The sequence below is a fragment of the Wasmannia auropunctata genome, unplaced genomic scaffold, assembly GCF_000956235.1.
Source record: "Wasmannia auropunctata unplaced genomic scaffold, wasmannia.A_1.0 LD335921.1, whole genome shotgun sequence".
NCBI lineage: Eukaryota > Metazoa > Arthropoda > Insecta > Hymenoptera > Formicidae > Wasmannia > Wasmannia auropunctata.
The window spans coordinates 1,147,156-1,170,764 of NW_012026969.1; the positions used below are offsets into that span (position 1 = coordinate 1,147,156).

At 38.2% G+C, this 23,609-nt stretch overlaps 1 protein-coding gene across 2 annotated transcripts; it reads right to left on the bottom strand.

Moving 5' to 3' along the window:
• Nucleotides 1-2,272: 2,272 nt before the first annotated feature.
• LOC105455157 (proton-coupled amino acid transporter 4-like) lies at nt 2,273-21,624 on the bottom strand. 2 transcript variants are annotated; one of them, XM_011698250.1, is made up of 5 exons: nt 20,696-21,624; nt 10,543-10,628; nt 4,873-5,280; nt 4,317-4,677; nt 2,273-3,503 (listed from the first exon to the last, which is right to left on the bottom strand). In XM_011698250.1, exons 1-5 carry the CDS (start codon nt 20,747-20,749, stop codon nt 2,910-2,912), a joined length of 1,503 nt encoding a protein of 500 aa, XP_011696552.1. In that variant the 5' UTR covers nt 20,750-21,624; the 3' UTR covers nt 2,273-2,909. The 2 variants fall into 2 exon arrangements, with proteins under 2 accessions (XP_011696552.1, XP_011696551.1); XM_011698249.1 differs by lacking the exon at nt 20,696-21,624 and adding an exon at nt 11,265-12,262.
• Nucleotides 21,625-23,609: the final 1,985 nt, after the last annotated feature.

Genomic DNA, 23,609 nt, shown 5'->3' on the forward strand with positions numbered 1-23,609 from the left:
ATACTCTTATACTACAAAATATGTCTCTTTTTTTCGAAAATAGAACTCAATTAGAGGACGTAGATTGGATTTCGAAGAGGATATTTCTTTGTTCCATTTTATCGTCTCTATATACTCTTTATAAAGGACATTTTTATTATTATTATTATTATTATTACAATGAGAAGAAAGTTCTAACAATCTAACATTTCGATCCAACATCATGAATCTATTTTTGTAAAGCTGCGTGAATGTAGTTATGTGATTATTACAATATTAACAGCATTCAAATATAAATCAAATTTCAATTTTATATTAAACTTTTATTTAATTAAAATTTTTTTCACGTACAGAATTTATTTATCAGTTTAGGGAACATTTTACGTTTGTAAATGTTAAATGTTAAATGAAAAAGATATTTAGCATAATGTACATACATTATGCTAAAATTGCTGTAAAGAGTTGAAGTTAGTGACGATACCGCTCAGATCTAAATATACTATAAATTTTATTCTATCTTTAATACTGTTTAAAAAAAAAAATCATTTTTTGAAGTAGGCCAATACGAAAAGTGACGTGTATAAATCTTCTAAAAATAGAAAAGTTGTTTGCAGTCTTGTCGTTCGCATATCTTACAAAAATGTATTTCTTTAAAGACATATTGAGATTATTGCTAATTAATTATCAAATGTGTAAAACGCACAAGTTAATTATTAAAATAGTCACAATACATCTTTATGTCGTACCTTCCAACTTCGTATCCGCTAATAAAAATTTAATTTTCTAATTTTCTGTTTTGTGACATTTTTTTCACAAGATCTTGGCAAATTTTGCTGTCTTATTTTTTGCCAGTAGATAAAACATTAATAGACATCTGAATATTCGTCTTCTACTTCCGACTCTACTTCCCCTTTAGTTAATGTGCTAACAATTAATCGTGTCGGGACATTCCCCGGACATTCCCGATACTAGAATCAATTGAAACATCATTATCGCGCATGCTGACAAAATAGCGTGCGACGGTGTCTCGCGATCTTACTTACAGACTAGCAAGCGTGCATCACGATATTACTACACCTACGCACTTTTCTGCCTACTACTCTTAATGGATTAATCTTCTTTGTACATTATCGTGCATCATGCACTAGGAACAGACCAGCGGTTTGCGGTGAAATCACGCCGATTGATCATTATGTCTGAAGAAATCGGTCTTTCCATCTATGATATTTTCCAAAGTTAGCCACAAGTATCACAAGTATTCGAGTGAATCATTCGTTTCGTTTACATGTTTTCGATAAATTCGACAATATCTATCAATATAACAAATTTAACATTCTATTTATATTTATAAAAAATATAAATGATGATTATCTAATATTTTACAACTAATGTTTTCCATCCGACCAAATCTCTCTAAAATCAAATACATGCTAATGTTTAAAGAAAATTAACGTGATATTCAATCGGCATTCTTTCACGAAACGCAGTATCTTACAGATCGTTTTTCTTAGCAGAATCTCAAACACGCATTTATGCGGGCCGCAAAAGAACTTTTATAACGAATCAAGATGTTCGATTAATTTTGTAAAATTCCAAAGAATAAGATGATTTTGCGCTGGTTCCATGCGTAAAGTATATCAATATGCTAAAATAAAAATCTATTGTACGCGAATGCAACTTTCTTATCCATGGCTACGCGACGGAAAGTCGTGTCTGTTATGCGGCCCACGTGATCATATTTAGACCACCGTCTTACAATAATAACCCGATCGAGCGAATAAGCACGTAATAACTGAGGCATACGATTTCCACTTGTCATTCGCAAAATATGATGGTTTGTGTATTTTACATACACAATATACATATACAAGATATACAAGGTATGCGTACGACCACAAGAAATCGCGTACGCTAAAAAACCGTCCCGCAGTTGTAAAGTCTGCAAAAAGCTATACACGTACGGCCGATACGGCATGATTAAATAAAATGATCAGGAAAAAACAGGAGTAAAAGAACAATGTAAACACCATCCGTTCGTCATTAATGCAAATTGGAATTCCTAAAGGCCAGTACAGTATTCTGCTGTGTGCATATAATTAAAAGATAAAACATAAAAATTTGTCAAAAAAGACAGCAAACATCCTGCTTCTAAAAAATCTTGCTTCTAAAAGCATTAAATTAGCGCCAAAGACTTGTCATCTTTTTCTCTATAAGTTTCTGTTTTTAATAAAATTACGATTCTGTAATTTTCTTTTAAACAAAACAGGACTTTAAAAAATATATTTTCAAGATTAGAAAAGTATATTAAAGTATGGCTGTTTTAATAAACAAAATTATTTCTCGAAATTAATTCACATAATTTTGTTTTTCTATAACGTCACTTGATAGGCGTGATAACTTTTGCGCTAATCTAATATCTACTCTATCTTGCTATAAATAATGCTGATTCTGCTTGAATCTTGCAAGAACAATGTGCGAGAACAATGATAAATTATTGAGAGCGCGCGGTATGAAATTATTTCTCGAATTCTCTTGATCGACCGTACACTTCGCGCCTCGTCAATAACCGTCGCATGACGCGCGTAATACTAATTTGACTACTGTTAAGAAAATGATAAATGAAAGTTCGATTACGCGAAGACTTCTGCGCGAATATCTTCATTATTATCGTCATTCGTCGTCATCGTCGTCGTCAATTATTGTCATAGTTGTCGTACTACCGACAGGAAGGACGCGGCGATAAGGATTCGCGGAAGAAATCCCGTCCCGGACCCGGTGGCCTGTCTACTGACAGCATCGCGTCAGTGACGCGCGAGTGACGTCCAGCACGCTGTCATACGTGGTACTCGCCGTCTGACGACGTGCGTCAGACGACGAGCGGTATTTGCGAGCGGCCTTCGTGGACCGCTCCTCGCGCCAGACTCGGCGTCTCATTTCGGCCCTTCCAGGATCTCTTGGATACTGACATACGTGCCGGTGACAAAGCCTAATACGCCGAAAGAGATGATGGCGATATTCTTCCACAGCCGCCAGTTCCACTTGCCGAGACCGTTCTCCTGCTCCCAGACGGTTACTAGTTCGATCACCGACGGGAACATGAGACCCAACGTGGACAGGCATACAGCCCCGACGAGGGAAATAAACGGACCCAAATTCGGGATGGCGATCGCCACGCAGACGGTAAAGATTACCAACAGGATACGGATAAAGTATTCGCCCAGCAATCGTCGGGAGCCGAAATACTGCTTGAGGTTCTTCCAAATGATCTCCATCGGCACGTAGAATTGAAGTCCGTAAGTGAGGAAGATCGCAATGGCGATCATTACCTTGGCGGATTGTGCCAGCACCTCTTCTTGCGGGGGATTGAGCGTAATAGAGGCCTTCGTGCTCTCGCCATACTTCCAATAGCCGAAGAAACCGACGGTACTGTACAACAATACCACGCAGAACATGCCAGTGTTTAAAACACCCGGGCAACCGACGAAGTGCGACGGTGTTTTCATATTGTTCTCCAATGGCATCACCTAGAAGCAGATTATGGATTTCGATGATAAATAATGAAGTATATATGGAATTAAAAAGAAAAAATATACATAAAAATTTTAAATTTATAAATCATTTTTATTTTATCAATATAAAATGAGTAAACAACAGAATACATAATTATATGTATACTTTTTTAGATTTCAAAATACAAGAAAATACATAAAATATAATTGAAATAGCTTTAATATATTTCCTTTCTCTGGATTTTAATGAAAATTAAATAACGTTTTACTTAAAAAAATTTCTATGCTTAGATAATTTAATTTTTATAAGCATTTCACGTTTAATTAATTTCCTGATGCAAGATTAAGAAATCATAATCATTTTACATGAAGAAGAATTACATGTAGACATCGCTGCGTAACGAGAATTATGGAATGTTAACGTGGTTTTTCGTTATCAAGTTAACACGCGTCACGAATGTCCGAAACATTCCATGACGCACAGGTCAGGGCGTGCCATTTGATTTACGTGTGTCGATACTTGGAACAATCGAACATGACCGTTAAGTGTTCGGAACGTGTCTAGCAACTGAATGCAAAGTTATTTATGGCAGTGTCGTAATATCTTCGCGGTGATTGCACTGCGAGCATTCTAATCAAGATTCAAAATCAAATTTTTCTTCCACTTTTATCAATTTTTCTATAATTGTAAGCATCTCATTGGTCGGAAAGATTAAAAAAGTTTTGTAATAAATTACAAATTTTAATATTTTATTCGCGTCTAACATCATTTAAAATTCGTTATGATATAAGAATATACATAGAAAGAAATAATAAATATATACTTACAACACCGATGCCCTCGAGGGCAAAGATGGCAGTGCCGAAGAAAAGGGGCAGCTGAGACCAACTGGAGAAATTTGGTACGTCGCTGATAGTGGGCAGATCGTTGAAAATATAATAGAAGGTAATACCCATGCCGGTGGCGATCAACACGTTCGCCACCATCGAGAACGGCGCGAGATATTTGAGATTCCTCACAAGATTGAAGAGGATGAGCACTGGCAGCAACGCGGCCATGTACACTCGCAGATCCTTGTTCGTTCCCGTGTAATAGTCCACGACCTCCTTGAGATTGGTCGAGATAAAAACGATGTATACGCAACAGCAACCAATCAGGTCGATCACCAAGAATGAATTAATTGTCGCTCTGAAACAGCATTAAATAGCACTCAATACTTGTTATTAGTATAAAATAATGCAGAAAATTGGAATAGCAACGGAGACATATATCGAATTTTCATTAACAAATTCCGAAAAATAAATTGTACTTTAGATTTCCTAAATAACCTTGATGGTATAAATAAGAAAAAGTAAACGTATCGTCTCCTTTGAATAAACTCACTTGGCAAGTCTGGCGTATTTCTGAACGGGTTCGGGCCCCACCAGGAAGGCCGCCTCGGCCACGTCAGCGAAGCCCAGACTAGGTGTCTGCAACCGCCTGCACAGGAGATGGGCGGACTTGACCAAAATGTGGACGCAGTAGGTGCAAACCGCGCCGATGAAAAAGGTGGCGAAGAGGCCGAAGGTGAGACCGGCGTTGCGGAAGGCCATCGGCATCGCGAGTATACCCGTGCCCAAACTTCCCTTGAGCAGATGTATGAGCGTGTCGAGGTCCGAAGTGGGATGGGCGAGTTTGCGATGCTCGAACGGATTGTAAAGGGCGGCCTCCTCGTCGGTCGGTCGCTCCACGAGCGGCAAGGTCGAGCCGTTCGTGACCGTAATGGGCACGTCATTTTTCTCGCACTTGTATCTGCAAAACCGGCGGCGTTAGCATACCACAGCGTAATCGGCGGGCGAAACGATTTCCGTGAATGGGACGTAAATTATGTATATATATATACAGGGTGTCCCAGCAGGGATGTCGCGCCGTTTTTTTCATTTACGAATTATTTGATCTATTCGATAGTCAGAAGAAGCTGGAGATATCTAATCGTGACAATTATAGAACCGAAGAAAAGAAATGATATATATATATTTAATTAAATTCCTGCTGACACCTCAAAGAGTGCGTATATGAAAAAGGAACGGCGGGGGAAGTTTTTGCGACATCCCATACGTACAATTTATATGTATATTTATCTTGCGCGTGGGATATAAGTGTTACGTGGGACCTGGTTCTGTTTTACACGGTGTTTTCCTCGTGCCCGCGATTTTCATCATAACTTGATGCGAAGGGGGAATATAATGAGAGAGTGTGCCGTAGATAGGAGGATTCTCTTTCTCGCGCGCTTGCATGCCGAGGGAGACGGAGAGCGGAGGCGCAGACAGGGCGCGAGACGCATGCGAGAGCATGCATTCGGGGCATCGCCGCGGCAGGGATTTCGGGCATCTTTAACGGCGGTGATTTCATCCGTGAAGATGAGAGTTTTGCGTTACCTCGTTGTTAGGTAGTCATTATTGAGCTCCTGCATCAAAAGCGTTTTTCGATCAAGCCGGACAATATCGCGCGCAGAATGCGATATTAATGTGCAAAGCCGATCAAAAAAAAAGACGCATTATAGAGGAAGTCTCGAAATATGGAATATGTCCAATCTAAGAGCATAAAAACGTTCTATCCGATTATGAGCACAGAAAGATGTTCTTTCCATTTAATATAGAATTTATATTAGATTTTCGAAAGAAGAGTGTTTTTTCCCCGAATTAGAATTTCCGCTCTTAAATTGATGCTCTCTCGTTTTAAAATGACTTTAGAAAAAATAAACTTTGTACAAGCTTCAAATTTTTCAAATTTCTGCAGGCATGAAAACGTTAAACGTTATTAAGTGATTAAATAAATTGCAGAGCAGAGAAATTGACCTAGATTTCGATTTCCTAGATTGGACAAACGTCACATTGTGCGTATATTCAAATAATGTAAATGTTCTGCAAATATTTAATCTGTTCGTTGAATTTTTCGTTGTTTCTCCTTCTGCGTCTGACTCTCCGTCCGTTCGCACCGAGAGAAGATCGTGGGCGAAACAATCGTAAGTTTTAACGCTGTTTTACACGTTTATTAAACACATGTTGAGCCATTGCAAATCGGTTACTTAGAATTTCGTAAATCCATTGAAATCTGTATTTTTATCTCTTTTGATGTGCTTCGATTTGTATTCGAGGAAAAGCAGTTTGCCACTGTATTTAGAGTTACTGTGTCGAAAATATGAGTATTTTAAGAACAAGAGAATGGTATAAATGGCGCGTGTGTTTAATCAATTGTTTCATTCACATTTTATTGTTCTTTCATTACTGTGTCCTTCAGTATTATCATGTCTATCTATTCTCTCGGCGCGTCTACTCATTCACCAGTAAGTACTCCCTGGAATATATATGGAAAAAGAAGCGTAGCGCAAACCGTCGTTTTGTCGCTAACACGAGCGATGCGTGAAACTAGAATCGCATGACTCGGCATTGTCAGGCCACAATTGTCGATCGTAATCTAAAGTGGGATTCTTTACACGCAACAGTTTTTTTAGCCAAGTTTCATTGAGTTCGAATCGGATGACTCATTGTCAGTTCGCTATCGTCAGTTGGAATTTCAAGCAAAGCTCCGCAAAGCGAGATATCGTTTTGTTATTGAAATTTCTTGGCGATAATAGCGCCGAATGCTGAATTTGCGCATTCCGCGAAAATCACGCGTGTAAACGACGGTTCGCGTTATCCATCTCCTTTCTCCGCATTCACGCTCAATCGCAAACACACGATTATATCCTGAAAAAAGTCGGACGATAGCGGATAAGATGGATTCTGAGGGGAGTATGACGCGTCGGTTAATTAATAATTAACGGTTAATTCGAGACATGCAAACACATCTTCGCTTTCATTAAATGACATCCCATAAGTCGCGGAAAATTTTCTTTCTCCGATCTGCAGCCAATCGAAAACGCGAGTAATTTGCCGTATATAAGTATGACATATATGTGTGGATACGTATGTTGTGTGTGTATGTGTCGGTATGTATGAGCGCGCGTGCTTGTCACGTGTGTATGAGAGAAAAAGAATTGAGTAACGCATGTTCATGTATCAGGTTTATTTAAAAAAAGAAAATGCGCGGTATAGGTGTTTAGGTATTATAGGTACCCATGTCTTTTAGGTGCGGTAGTTTCTCTCTCCCGTAGTCGTGCGAAACTTTCTGTCGAGAAAGCCCCCGGGATTAGAGTCTGTGTGTGTCCGGTTGTCACGTGTTACAACGTGACCGTGGGGTTCAACGCGTCGCGTTACAGCCGTTACAGGCGTAATACATACAGAGGGGCAGCCGCAACCACCGCACTGCATCACCGCGACGCCCAGCGCCACGACGCAGTACGACGACTAACAAGCCTCCTTTTTGCTTGCCGAGCTTTTCGCACTTGGCCGAGCATTTTTTTATTATTTTTTTCTTTTTTTTATGTTTTGTTTTCGCTTTTACGCACGTCGATATAGATCTATCACCGAATCGATATGCCAATAATATCTCGGCTCTTGGCCACGGATTTTGCAACCGTCCGATGATATTTTCGTGTCGCGTCCAAGTCGGCATCGCGTCGACGTCGCGTCGCGTCGTCGTTTGTGCGAGTTTCATTGAGCTAAAAGTGTCAAAAAAAGCATCGATCCGACAGTGCCGCATTTTCTTATTTTTTTTTCTCAACGATAATATCTTTTTTTTTTGTTCTCTTTCGTTATTCGCAGAGCACTTTCATAGAGCCCGAATCTATGCCCGGAGTTTATACGCTAGTCTGGAATCATATAAATGCACATATTATACAGTAAAGACAAATCCTTTATCCTCTGGGAATATATTCTGCTTTGCATACCGCATGACCTCTACACGAAGCATTCTCGATCAGCGACGGAGGAGAACCACAACGATTCTCCTTCTGTTTGCCGTTTTTTTTTTTGCGAATAAAACGACCGATGTTATTCGCAAAATTATAAGCTGTGAATACGCGCAAGAACGATAATGCGATGCAAATTGATCTGGTTAATCCAGCGTAATGGATTTTCTTTTTATTGGATTTCTTACGAATATCGCTCGCTTAAGATAATATCTGCACCGCTCTATTGCACGTAAAAAGCGAAATTACGATTTACATATATTTCATTGAACACCATTTTTGCGACTATAGAAATTGTCAGAAAAATTGGACGCGAGACTTGTCGCAAATTAATTTCACTGAGAATTTAATAATTTATTCTAGATATCTTGAAAGAGAGAGATATAACTTTGTCATCTTACGTAAGTTATATCACGTTCGTCGCACGCGTAACTTTGGTGCTTGAAAGTCGTAAATGGCTGAAGAGGAGAGTAGGAGAATTAAATGGAATTAGAAATCAGTCGGCCTTGGTGAACAATTGACTGATACGGACATTCCGTTTAGTGAAATTAGAACAGCGCGAGTCGCGATACTGAGAATAATACAGGAAATCCGGGATAATGCATAAATGCATAAGCGCGAAGGTGTCAAAGATCAACTGACCGCGCAATTCGCGTAAACTGTTTCAAGGTCACGAAAAATTTGCACGTGCGAAAAGATCATTGCGTAAACGGGTTTCGACGACTGACGGGCAAAACGGCAGCAGAGAGGAGTCTCGTCTCGAGCGCAAAGGATCCAAAGATTTCGTAGCAACCGCACCGCTAAATCGGTCGACGAAGGAAGTGAACCGTCTGCATAAACGTTCGCGATTTTATCGCCGTTCTTCTCCGTTTGATTGCCATTACCACATTTTACGCGAAAAAGCAAAAGATAGATTTCTTCATCGTTAAAGAAGATATCGAAAATTTTCGTCCCATTTTGGAAAATAAAAACTTTTATTGCGCGTAAAAAAATGTTTATAGAACAATGAATAATTTTCTTTTCAATTTATAGGCATATCCAAATTCTAAATATTACATTTATATTAAATAATTTAATTATATTGCGATAACAATCTGACGCATTGTCTGATGAAATAGGAGCAACGTTTAGGCAAAATTTTTTTATATCAATCATAGTTTTTATTTGTCTGTTATGATTATTTGCCTTGTGTGTAATATCGAAAGAGAAACCTTTTGACTATTCGTTTGTTGCTTATCTGCCAAGTCGAGATAAACTCTTATTATAGACGTATGGCTAATGTTCATCGTCGCTTGTCTATTCATATCATGAGAGAGACATTTTTTTTATTATTTGCAAAATGACAATGATTAAACACGATTCGCACATTGCAAATTCGACAAGTTTTAATTTAGTTTTTAGTTTTAACCCTTAAGACATCACTTTTTCTTTGTTACGAATAACATCAATTTGACGAATCGATCAAATTAATTATAACACTTAAAAGTAATGACAAATTATAAATTTACTGCTTGACAGAAAGAATAAAAATAAAGTAAAATTTAAAAGAAAAAAAAATATTTTATTAATGTACATGAAAAAAGAAGGCTATATATTCTTAAGTAAAAAAGATATTTTTTGGACACTACGTTTAGATAACGGTGTCATAAATCTCAGTTATGTCTTGAGGGTTAACGAGGCCTTAATTAAGCATGTTTTCAATTAAATGAATTTCTCGTTCGCACGATGTAAAGGAACATGATACAGTAAGCAAGTACATATCCGTACGCAACACAAACGAGCAACTTCGCAATCGTCCAAGATTCAGCAGGCGGTTGTCAAGCATCCCTGGTGCCAGCTACGCTACGAATTCTACGTCAGCGATCAGGCGGTATGCACGATTAGTGTGTAGTACTAATTAGAAATAGTTTAACGATAAAAACAACGGAACAAAAAAACAAAACAGAGGAGGAATGAGTAAGTCAATTAAAATATATAACCATAGTAATATTATAGTATAGCACAAGAGAATGGATAGAGTACACAGATTAACGGAAAAAAAAAAAACGTAAATGCACAATATATGATCCTCGGGTTTGTTCTCACTCACGTTTGCTTGAGCATTTGGGTTTGGCAAGAAAGCAATGGTGATGATTGGTCGTGGTAGCAGATAGTGAACACGCTCAACTTAACGTTGAGCCGTTCGTTCGCGTTGATTTTTATAGCGGAATTTTGAGACTTACTTGACAAGCACCACGTCTGAGAGTTCTGTTTTCACACCCTGCTTCTTCGGCTCGTATTCCGCTATCATCGGGCGCATTGGCGTTCTCTGTAACAGAATAAGAGGGTCGAGTTGAACTGAACGAATTACACGTTAACCGACGTACGTACGTCGGCGCGTGAACAAGCTGGTGTGTGCGCGCGCGCGATTTAATTAAATGGGTCGAAATAAACGCGCGTTATCGGCGAACGCGGTGAACACTTTCGAATGCACCGAGACGTCGACGATGACCCATTCGTGATTGTTTCTCTTGGAGGGGGAGCAGATTGGGACAGGTCAGTTTTATACACCGATATTAAGCGTATATATTAGTCTCGCATCTCCGATGCGTCGAGCTGCACATGACGCGCTCCGTTATTTATTGGCGTTTATTTTATGAATTTTATGATCCGTTTGAATTATCGACTCGACGTAACAGTGCCAACTTTTCGGTATCAGCCGATGTCTTGTCATAATATATTACAAGGAAATTAACTCGTTTAATAACGCGCGAACTAAAAAAAAAAGACGTAAAAAATTGAATTACTGTTTCAACGGCGAATTATTTCGTAAAATTTATGTCTATTATAAATTGTGCTTAGATATATTTTGAGTTTTGCACTTTTTTGCGACAAATATTTTAATTCTTTGTTTAATAAATTACCTTAATGTTTAACCGAAATGATTCATATAATTTGTATTCACCATAATATGGGGACGATCGTTCGCCGTCATCACTGACAGCGAGCTCATTTCCACATCGTGGGAACTGTCGGTGTTCCCCATGTTTGTCTTTGCCTTCTCTTTCACCCTTTGAATGTATGGCGTGTATTAATCCTGATAAAAACCTCGTTGAGACTTCGTAGAAGGACGAATGTCATTCGCACCACATGTTATCCATTGGATACATTATTTAGAGTTTACGTCAACACCCGGCCATCCGCCCTAATAGATTTCCGGTCCGGAGTACGTATACCAATTATACGATAAGGAGGAATAAAATCAGACCGCGAGGAGCGGAAACGTCGGAACGCTCGTGTGGTACCACTTTTACAGGAATTTCCTTCCTCTTGGAAAAGAACGTTCCTCCGCGAATAATCGCGAGAGCATCACATCATCCACGTTCGGGTGTACGTTCACATTCGCGTTCGTATCGCGATGGTCGAAGAGGTACGCGACGAGGCGAGGACGAGGAAGTCTATCTTGAGACGCCCCGCCTGCGACGCGGCGTCCAGAGAGGAACGCGAAGATCGACGCGCCGACGCGTGTGCAAAACGGGCGTCGCGACGACTGAATGTCCACGAAATGCCGACGGATAGACTAAACTCCGTGTCCTCTCTGTGTTCTGGACGCTCTATCCGCGAGCGGGGGATAGAGCGTCCGCTATCCGGGGCCCGCTCTATGTACGGCGCCGCGCGCGGCGCAGAAAAGCGCGGTTACCGCTGCCAAATCTTTCGGCGACGTCCGCCGAGGACGGGTTCTTTATATACCGAACGACTACGAAAATAGGAAGAGCAAACCGACGCGCGGTCGCGACTCACGTGAGCCGTACGTCTCTGCCGGCCATCTGACCGCTAACCAGGTTTAAACAGGATCCTGTTTGAACGACGTGACAGACGGGGCCTCGAATCGGCCGCCTCCGCGGTTTGGCTCGCAAATTAGAGGGTACGCGACGCTCGTTCATCAACGACTCATTGCTCATTGCATTGTGGAAAAGTAGAAAAATTCGCGTACCTGTTATACCAAGTATGACATAAGAGAATGACATAAATCGAGAGAGAAAAAAAAGAGAAAAATTTTTATTTATGCATTATCGTTTAGATGTGTGTAACTGCGAGACAATCCATATATAAATCCGTTCTTTCAGTTTACACAAAAAACTTCAAATCCTGCGACATTATTTTTCTCGTAAAACTGAAATATTTTTCAGATGCCAATGCTGACGCTCCAAAAATATATGTATCTTCGGGTACGATAGTTATACGACTCTCGTCGTTTCACGTTAGGGTCATTATGACGATTTATATGCCATGCCGGTCGATAGAGCGAATGCGCGTGCAAACAGAGGGAATCTACTGTCATTTAGAGTACTGCTGAAAATTTACTATGTTGAGTCTAAAAATGTACGCGAAACGTCAATCGTTATACGACAGACGCAATCTATCAATTTGAGTAAATTGCTAATCGAGTATAAAAATACTCATCTCGCTGCTTTACAAATACCTTTACGAACATTTTTTTAATACTCCTAAGTATTCCTTTTTTTATACTCTTAACCACCAAATACGTCATCGAATTACATAAGCGAATATGTGTGTGTATTCGTTGTGTTTGAGCCAATATACATAGCGGACTCCTGAGATTATTTCGAGATGATAGTTCTAATATCGAAATATCAAGGTTACAGTAGTAGTTCTTAAATGAAAGGTGTTTAAAGTTAGTCAAATTGTCTAAAACTTGTGGCCATAAATTCGTTACAATTTTGTGTTGTCGAAAGTCCGTTGGCTGTCCGTATCGCATAACCCACACGTCTCGGTTATTTTGGATGAGTTCTTGGGAAGTGTCGTTGCAAGGCACGAGATATACATCCGTAACGACGCGGCGCCTACGCGTAACATCCCGCCGTGTTCCGGTCACGGTAAACATCTACAAACCCGGTCGTCTCGGCGGCGACGCATTCGCGAACGCTTACGGCAGAGGAGAAACCCGGTTCTCGCCATTCTTTCCAATTACCCACCTCTGTATAGGTCGGCCTCGTGCACGAATTCGGCGTCTATTTTTGCCCCGCGGCGCCTCATCGAGGCGAAAACGAACCGACGCGTAGCGTTCTCCATGCGATGAAATAGGGAGAGAGTTTTACGTTGCGTTTTGCGCCACAGAAACTTCATTCCGCTCTCTTTGTTTCCCTTTCTTAATTTCTTATCAGAGTAGTTGAAGTCGGCGTTATAATGATTGTGATATCTTTTTACTATAGTCGACTTTATAAAAATTGAAAATAACAATGATAACAATTATGAAACTGGCAGGTAATATAGTTTTGATTTAATCAATTATATTTGAACGCATTTAATCTTTTCCAATATTACAAAATTACAGATTAAATTTTCTATTTTTGTTTTTCTGTTAAGTACATCCGGATGAATTTCTTATAAAACTAGATCTTGAGAGAGAAATAATCGGTTATTCAAAAAATCGGAATTATAAAAACCCTATTTGTCGTAAAACATAAAGATAATATTATAAAAAGGCGCTAATTACTTTGCCATTGTACGAATTGAGTGTTATTATCGAAAGTATTAAAAACGAATTCTCGAGTCTCACTTCGCAGCAAGTAGCGAATATTCCAACGGTTTTAAACCACGTGGCACTTTGTTAATGAATGAGACACAGCCATAGTTCTAACGCGATAAGCGGAAACCTCGAAAACCACGCGGACATAGGGTAGCCTAATCAGCGATGGAAAGAAGGAAGGGATAAAAGCGATATCGAAATGGGGGAGCCAAGCGGCCGAGGCCTTGAAGGCTAATCGTGCACGGTCGTTGTGTCATTAGCGACAAAATATACATACACAATTCCACGAGCAAACACAGGCACGAGATAACACAGCTAAATTCGTGACAGTCGTTAAATGTATACTGATATTGAGCAACCGTGCAAATTGTGGTTTTGTCGGCATATTACTTTTTCGGGTACTTATTGTTTTGCGTGTGCACAATAAACGGCACGAAGTAGACGCTTTTGCGTCGTTAATATTGAGATGAAGCTTGACAATCGCGAAGAGAATTAGCTCTGTTGAATTTATTTGTAAAACAAATATCTAAAATTATTATAAGTATAGTAAACTTCCCATACTTTTTCATGCAAGATATGAAAAAAATAGATTTGTTTTTTTATTGTAAATTATGTTTGAAGAAGAGAGAAAAAATTATTATTTAGTTTTATTGCCTTTTTTGATTAATTTTATTTATATTTATTTATTTAATTTATTATTTATATTAATTTATTAAAGATAGTTGCTTTTAATTAAAATTCTCCTTATAATATTGCAAACTAGTTTGAATTCGCATAATACCAATCGGAAAAAACTCATCTCAAAATTAAAAAAGAAAATAACATATGTCTAGACAGCAGATAATTAAATCTGTTCACGCGAATCGAAATAATTATTGTTGATAGCATTGAAGAAAGATGTATGAATAATTTTATAGCTTCGTGGTTTAAATTATCAATCCTTAAAGAAATGTTAAACTGATTTTTAAAAAAGTGATTAGTTATTTTGAATTGACAAAAATACAAAGTTCAGAATAAAAATGGACATAAATCATTCAGTATTATTAATTTGATGCTATTTTGTATATGAATTTATAATAAGTTATTATACGTACTATTAATATTAATAATTTTATGTATTTTATTATATTTAGATATGTAAAAATTCTTACAAAATTATTCAATTATTTTGAATTAGAAATTTTATATTGAAAGACGATAGTCTATTAACTGTGCAATAAATAGAAATATACGTTACACGAGATCTATATATTCTAAATTGATAAATTTGATGGACCTCTGCATTCAATGATCAAAGTCTAGACTGATGAAACGCGACAATATGATTCCGATAGATATTTCGATCGTCACTAATGACCTATGTACCATTGAAAAAAATTTAATCGATTCAAACGTTAATAAAAATGATTGTATCTAAATATAAACTCGCCCTAACGAGCGAGTCCCGAATCATAAATCGGCGCAATGGGCTCTCTATTGAACGAAATTGCGACATATTAAAGGTCGCGGCTTTTGCGTTTCTTTCGGCACAAAGCATGTGACTTCAATGCCACAATAACGGCGAATTGTGAGACCCGGTCTGAATGTGATTGCTGCTCTCCCAACCCATCGCGCCGCGTGTCTGTATAGATATATACTATATATAGATATGTATATATGTATACACTCTAATGCGAATCAGCTAGCCGTCGGCGACGGCGGCGAAATAACGAATTGACAAATCTGACAGCAACGTCACATCCTCATCCCGACAAACGGTGCGTTACGCACGGCTGCACCCGCGTGGGAGTCTCGCACTCTCGTTCCTGCTGCCCCTGAATTATGTGCGCATGTATTACACGGCAGTGCTTCTCAAATTGGCACGCAAGAAAGAATTTGGACTTACATCCAAAATTTTATTTTACAAAGAGTTTCAGAGCCTTAAGAATTATGCCTTACAATGAATTAAAATTTTTTAAGGATCGTTTTTTTAATTCATTTCATAATTTTATTTTAATTGAAATTAATTTTTGTTTTAATTCAAAGCAGATGAATACATATAAATGTATAAACTTTTAAAAAAGCTTCAAGTGAGAAATAAAAGTGAAAACTAAAAATATCTCACTAATAAAAGAATTTAAGGTACAGACTGTTACATGGCTGTCATACAGCATACACGTGCGCAATGCATGTATATTACCGTTGAACTGACTGGTAACAGCATTGACCTTCTTAATCTGGTTGCGTGGTTCGGCTAAATCGCGACCCGGACGAATCAGATTCGTGCAATTATGCCTTGTCACTGGAGACAATGAAGCGGCGGAAACGTTGGAAGAGTAATAGACGCCGCAATTTAAACATAATTTTATGCACTCAGAACGATTCGCGGAAAGTTCTTATTTTTGTCATCTTTTTTTTTTGCTATTATCCGATCTTTCCGATTTCTGCGTTGCTCGAATGACTAATCTCGGCTGGTCTGGTCCTTATATAACAACCAGCGTGAAAAGGCTGCGCCCAGCCTGCGTCCCCTCACGTGGACACGCGCGGCGAGTCTCCTCTACCAGCGATTCGCACAGATCGCTATCGTTGCTTCATCTCGTTTCAGAAGGACGTCCAGTTTCATTCGGACACCCGGTATAGTGTCTCGAGACGACTCGCGTGACTTCTATTTCTCGCAGACCACTGAACTCCCTGCGAGCTCAGCAACCGAATGCCCGCCTCGTGTTCTCGCCGCTCAGTGACTACGACACGTGTGCACTCACACAGGAAACTTAATTGCGAGCGCGAAATAAATGAATTTGTATTAATACACTGGCGCGTGAATCATGTCTACTTGAAATTCTCTCTGTACTGTTCTATAATTATATAATTTGCACTCGCGCACATTGTCAGCAGAGATCATGTATTGAAATTATAAATGCGTATAACACGACTACGTTCCAATGTTCGATAATAAGCACGTTTAACACACGTAATGGTGACATTTATCAAATATGAGCCAAACAGTAGAAAATAATTACTTTGTTTAATTTTTTGCGCTATAAATTTAGAAACGTAAGAAAAATGAAAGGTCAATTTCAAGCAAACAGAAAGATTGTAAAATCAAATTTAATTTATTTCAGTCGCATAGGAAATGAGTTCGGAACGTTTCGATTTTACGAAGTCATCCTCAGCAAAATCTCGAACAAAATCTCTACGTATTAATTTCTACTTGAAATTATTCAACGAGCAGAGAAAATTGTATCTTAATTTGCGATTGTTTGCAAAATTAGCGGAAGTTTAAATATATGAAGCTAATTGAAGCGTTCCATTAAGCTTTAATAAAAGAAAAAACCATGCTTAATGCAAAGAGCATGTTTAGTCAAGGTCACGCCTTAGTACACACCCAGAACCGACAATGTTTCCTTACGGTGACGGAAATTAGCGGCGCCCATGTGCATGACGTCTTGTAATCGTCTTTGAGGAAAAAGATAGATAAAAAAAAGGCGCCAGACAAAATCATCAAGATCGCCAAGCAGTTGAAGAACATGGGGCGTATCAGACTCGGCTGGAATAGTGGCGGAACCGAAGAACGGGACTAGAAAGAGGGGATGACGAAGTAAAGTAGGGAGAGAACGGAAGGAAGAAGGGGAAACGCGACGCGAAAGAAAGAGAGAGAGAAAAAAAGAGAAACAGAGAAAGATAGGAAGAGGAAAGGTGTCAGTTCAGGAAATTTCCATGACGTAGCCGTAGCCGTGCCACTTGCCATTGTCGCTAGACATGTCACGAAGCGATTGACCCAGCAGGTTAAACAATTTAGGGAAACTGTTGAGACTGTGTAATTTAAAAAAAAAAACTAGTTTCGATTACGAAAGAGAGATAATCCATTTTGGGCGATTGTCGAGGTCGGAATGGCGAAGGAAACCATAAAAAGCCAATCGGAATAAAGAATCAGGAGGATTGTATAGAAAGGCTTACGTGAATATCGATTTCTACGAAATTCTGTTACCAAGAAGAAATCTTTCATCGGAAGTGGGAGATTTTCAAGTTTCAACTTTATTGGTAACTGCTTATCGCTAATAGAATCAACAATATGTAATATATAAATTTTTTAAAATCGTAATAATGGTCTCCAGTCATAGCAATATAAAAAAAAAGTATTTTATGTAAGAAATGAAAAAGAAATTTAAAAAATTCACGAAAATGAATAATTCCTATTTATCATCCGCGCGTAACAACAAGAATTAGACCTGTGTTCTCCGAGTTAAATTTAACCCGCGAGACGGCTGTTGTGCAGACGGTTTGTTCACCGTGTGGCATCGATCGCCGATACAAAGTCAACGCACGGCCAGTGAGTCTCGAGGAAAACCATTCCACCTTCGTCGTCAATCGATCGGGGTCACAACAGAAACTAGACATCGGATCAGACGATAAAGAGCAACGTTTATTCATCCTGAATCGAAATGAACTGAATCGAACTAAAAAAACATGTCCACGTTCTGTTTGGATGACCACAATCCTGAATAAATTTTAAACGCAACTTTAAGAATACGGAAAGAGAAAATATGAATCTTCGTTATGTCAAAATCGTCCCATTTCAAAATAAATGACGTGCAGAGAAGGTCTACGTGTGGTGACAAGTAATCGTGGAAAGCCAAACATTATTGAAATTTTAAATAGCCGCGTGCGCGATGCGAAGGTCGATCAAAAATACACTTTTACATTGCGGCCGACTTTCGCGCACGTTAAAAATGCTAAACTAAAAAAATCTTATATTTCGCGCCAAGAAAATTATTTTATTCCAGCGAAAGGTCATGCACGTGCGTACGAGTTTGCATCGATCAAACTCAGCGATGATTCCTGGAGTATATTACGTGTTATCGCGCGATTTCTCGTAAATTGTGCGGGTTTCTTTTTTCAAGACGATGGGAATATCCGGTACGCTTATCACATCGCGATAATGGAACACAACTCGACGTAGTGTTACCAAAAAGAAACGGCGTTCATAGAGTGCAATCCGAATCGGAGAATCAAAAAGTGTCGATGAAACAGATAAGTATATTGCGATAAGACACACTTTTTAGTTCCGAAAAAATTCGCGGTAATGGATGACGCATCACGTCAATCGTGTATGTTGCGCGCGCATTTTGTGTGTATGTTACGTTAATTCAAGGAAAACGACCGTAATAATGATTTTTCGAGGAAAGACAATTTTTATGAGACATTTTATTTTAAGACGATGACTCAGGATGACTATTTCAATATCGAGAAATTCATAATTATCGCAAAGTTTCAGATCAACGTTGCATTACGTATTTCACGGAAATATTTCCTTATCTCGATGTTAACAAAGTCATCGATTTACCTATATTGCGTAACGTACGAAGACGTACATACAAAGTTTGCATTGCGGAGTTCATGATGATAAAGCGATAAATGATAAGAATCGTTAGAATTGCTCCAGAATTCCATTAGTGTAATCATCTTAATGTAATTTTTACTTTAAAATAAAGAAATGGTCAGCGAAACATTATCTAATTTGCAACTAAATTTATACATATCGTACTTAATTAGGATTTATTTATAAATTTGATGCAATTAATACATTTAATGTTTTATTTTATATATATAATATTCTCCGATTAAATTTTATTCAAAAGATATTAAAAAGATATTGAAATAATCATCTCAGATATTATTTCGTAAATTTTAATAAAAATCACAACATATCACAATTAATTCTTATACAAAATCAAATGCAACGCGATGGAAGAAAGAAAGTAACTCGAAATAATCGCAGAGAACAATATGTTCGTCGACAGATCTGCTGATTTGCTTAAATGCGTTCACCTAATTACACAATTGCCATCTACGTATGCAGAATGTGCGTAATCGCCTGTGACGTCCTGAATTGCGCGTATCCGTAATAAAATGCATTACGCGAATTAAATCTTCCCGCGTGATTCGTTCTTATCAATTTTATATGGCGCTCGATTTACTTAATGCTTATTGCGATATTTTAAGCAATCTGTATACGCGTCGTAGCTGTACGTCGTTGTTATTTTTAACATTACATAACTTTTTCCTTATTCTTTTTTGACCGCGCATATCTATTTCGTTTCAAGTACAAAAAAATGTATAAAGTGTAGGCGTAGAAGTAGGTTGAATAGACTTAATACCGATATCGTGCACGTCGGTGACATTTCAGGGACTATATTACGCGCGACTGCGCCATGTGGCGATTGCGTACATGCGATAAGAAACGCGTATACAATATGTCAATGCCGCAAAATATCTAAGCAAGTTTTGTACTGTCTTTCATAATTAGCAATTCAAATTTAAATTCTGCAAGTGGCGCGTAATTTAACGGTGATTTGATGGAGCCGCTCGAAAGATTCAACGCGAGAAAGATCGTACGTGCAAGAAAATAAAATGTAATCTTTTAAAAGACACTTTTAAATAATATTATTTATCGAGAGCAAATGTAAAAAATATACTCTATATGATTTTTGCCTCATAAATGTTTTTGTAATTAGCATTTTGAATAATTTACGAGGTATTTCATTTTAACATGCGACTTAAAAAAAAATATAAACTTCTGGTAATATATTTAGTATCTTTAAAAATACAGTCTTTTTGTGTTATCTTCGCTTATAAAATCAATAAACCCAGCGCGCCGCGATATGCGCTATCTCGATACTTTGATAGCAAACATAAATTTTTACTTAGCATAGAATTAGTCATTTGCGCAACGTTATTACATATCTCGGATTAGATGTTTGAAAAAAAGATAAATTATAAATTTGGTGATTATTAGTAATAGATATTATAAGTATTAGATATTGAGCAACGACAAGTAATGATCAAGTTATTATCAAGTCACTCACCTGAATTCTGCCGCCGTGCACCGGTACTCCGAGACTCTTCGTATTGTGCGACATTCTTGTATATTGATGCGTCGGTCGCTCTCCGGTCTCAGAAGACTGTCTAGTTCCGAGTATGCAAACAGATGTATATAAATATGTGTGTATAGCTGTATATACTTATGTATATACGATTCCTTCTGCTCCGTACGGCGCGGCGTCCGGCGCGGGCGTCGAGATGAATGGGTAGAAACGCGAATTCGCTCCGAAATTCGCTGTCGAGGTCTGCGCTACCAATGGGGGCGTTCGCGGGCGCTCAGTGTATTCCCGCGTGTGAGTATGCACGCACACGTGTATGTGGCACACGAATGGAATAAGGGTAATTATAGCGTGTACTTATTTGTACACGTTAGTTGTGCGTCTAGAATATTGCGACAGGATCCGCGGGTGCGCGATAACGCAGGGGTTTGCCTCTCGGACGAGCGCGGTGTCGCACTGATCTTTCGTCCTCTTTTCACGTCAACTTCCCTCCGTGGGTGCCTCGAGATCGGTATACGTTCCGTGGAAGTCGCCCCACGGTGGGACTAGTGGGAGCAGCCGGTTAACGAAGGGTGGGGGCAGTTGGTTTGCGAATACAAACGAAAGGAGGGGGAGGAATCGTCGGGAGGTATCGGAGGAACGCTGGAAATCCCTAAAATAACTCTCTGGAAATCTTTGGAAAAAACGCGTGCGAAACTACCCCTTCTCTATCGAGCGGTGCGATAAATATCAGCTGAGTATTCAAACGAGAATTTTCAATACTATAATTTACGAAGAAATTTCTGTTTCAAATTGGATCCTGAAGTACGACGCGCCGAATCGCGATCGGCGAAGAGACTCGCACAAGAATGACGATGCGCGATACGGAAAGCCGCGTCGCGGTTTCTCCGGTTCTCCCACTCCCTCTCGAATACAGCATACCCTCTTCGTCCCTTTCGACGTTTGCCCCTCCCTGAAGCGAGAACGCTTATAGCAACCTCCTCGTCCGACTAGATCGCTTCAAGGGGCTTCCCCTCCTCGCGAAGACGTGTCGTCTAACTCCATTGCACCCTTCGTAATCATTTCTTAACAATAGCTTCTTATCCTATATCGTTTTTTTTCTTATTGAAAAATGACAGCTTTGCTTATATTTATCACATTGTATCATTTTTTGGATGACGTGACTCGATTATCTAATGTGCATTTGAATTTTGCTCGTCAATTACTTTAAAAGTAGTTATTTGAAGTGGTGTACATGCAAATTATTTGACACATATGAACAAATAAAGTAAGAATAATGATCTATAAAAATGGAAATTATTCGACCTTTGGAATTATATACAGTAACGTTAATATTTTCGACTGTTTATTCGAAGTCGCATTTCCTTAAAATTAAAAAGTGTACGTCTCCGTAAATCTATAATGATGCAGTAAAAAAACAAAAATCTAAGCGATTTTCGTAGCGGTAACCCGATATTACGTTTACGATTTCGCTATCTAATATCGCAGGTAACGCGAAACTCGCTTGTCGGCGCCTCGCGTAGTTTTGCGTCGTATTAAAGCTCCCGATTCCTCGTTGTACTTAAATTATAATCTCAAGTATCATATTTTTTTTCTTGTGTTACATATTGAAATAAATTAATTCTTTCGTACTTGTTTGATAAAATAGATCGAGGAGACCAAAGACGCCTTTCTTTATACTTTATTAATAAACATATTGTTCGATCTATGTTAATGTTATGTGTCATCTATCGATATGTGTTATCTACGCTATAATATGTATTGTATGACAGTTGATTTCTATGATTATTAATCCACAAAAATCGAAAAGAAAATCTTGAATATATTTTACAGCTTTATGCTACGAATACAATACACAATGCAATCGTGACATGCGAAAAAAAAACTATTTCTTTATGAGCAGCACAAAAAAAGAATTTCTTCAAGACCAAACAAATTTTTCCATCATAAAATTATGTAACGAAATTCTATCACAAATTATAAATCATTTAAAGTGCATGTAACGTAAGCAAGCAGTGACTTAAGAATATTCGATCGATAAGAATCGATTTCTCGATAAATTTGATCTGAAATAATATACGATCGTCTCTCTCTCTCTCTTTCTCTCTCTCTCTCTCTCTCTCTCTCTCTCTCTCTCTCTCTTTCTCTCTTTCTATCGATCGGTTCGCGTTCAGCATTGCCATCGTGACAAGTAACGAAATAATTTTTTCAATAGTAATAACTGTATCAGATGTATAAAAAATTCAATATACAAAAAACAATGCGATAAAATTGCGCTTAATGCTATTTAGATTCTCATCGATTTATGTCCCCCCTCCCCCCCAAATGATTCTAATCGTTTTTCAAACATTTCAATTTTAAACGATATTGTATAAAAAAGTAAATGTTACTAAATACTTAAATGTGTTGCATTTATATAAGTAGTTTCAAAATTACTTATTTATATAATTGTCAGCAGGAAGCAGTAAATGATTTTTTTTAAACAGAAATCACGTTCACGAATATGTAATTTAAGAACGGTCACATGAAGAGGTCGTTAAGTGTGTTTGACTCTATTGCATTTTTCAAAATATCATTACGTATTAGAGTGTAAAAGTTCGAGAACTTTGTTTCTTGGTGAACATTTTTTTCATGATTTTATTTAGATAATTTTATTCAAGTGATTTAATAATGACATGCTATCATTCTTTTTAACTGCGATAACAAAATAGAAGCAATACACATTTCGTTTGGTTAAACAACGTTATAAATGATAACAATTGCAATGTAAAGTGTCAACACGTGGAGTATCTCAACGCGTCTTATTATCATCCATTTAATCTTAATAAGCAAAATGTTGGCAGTATATTAACTTGTTTGTCAGCAGATTCGAGCAAAATACATACTACTAACCATTCAG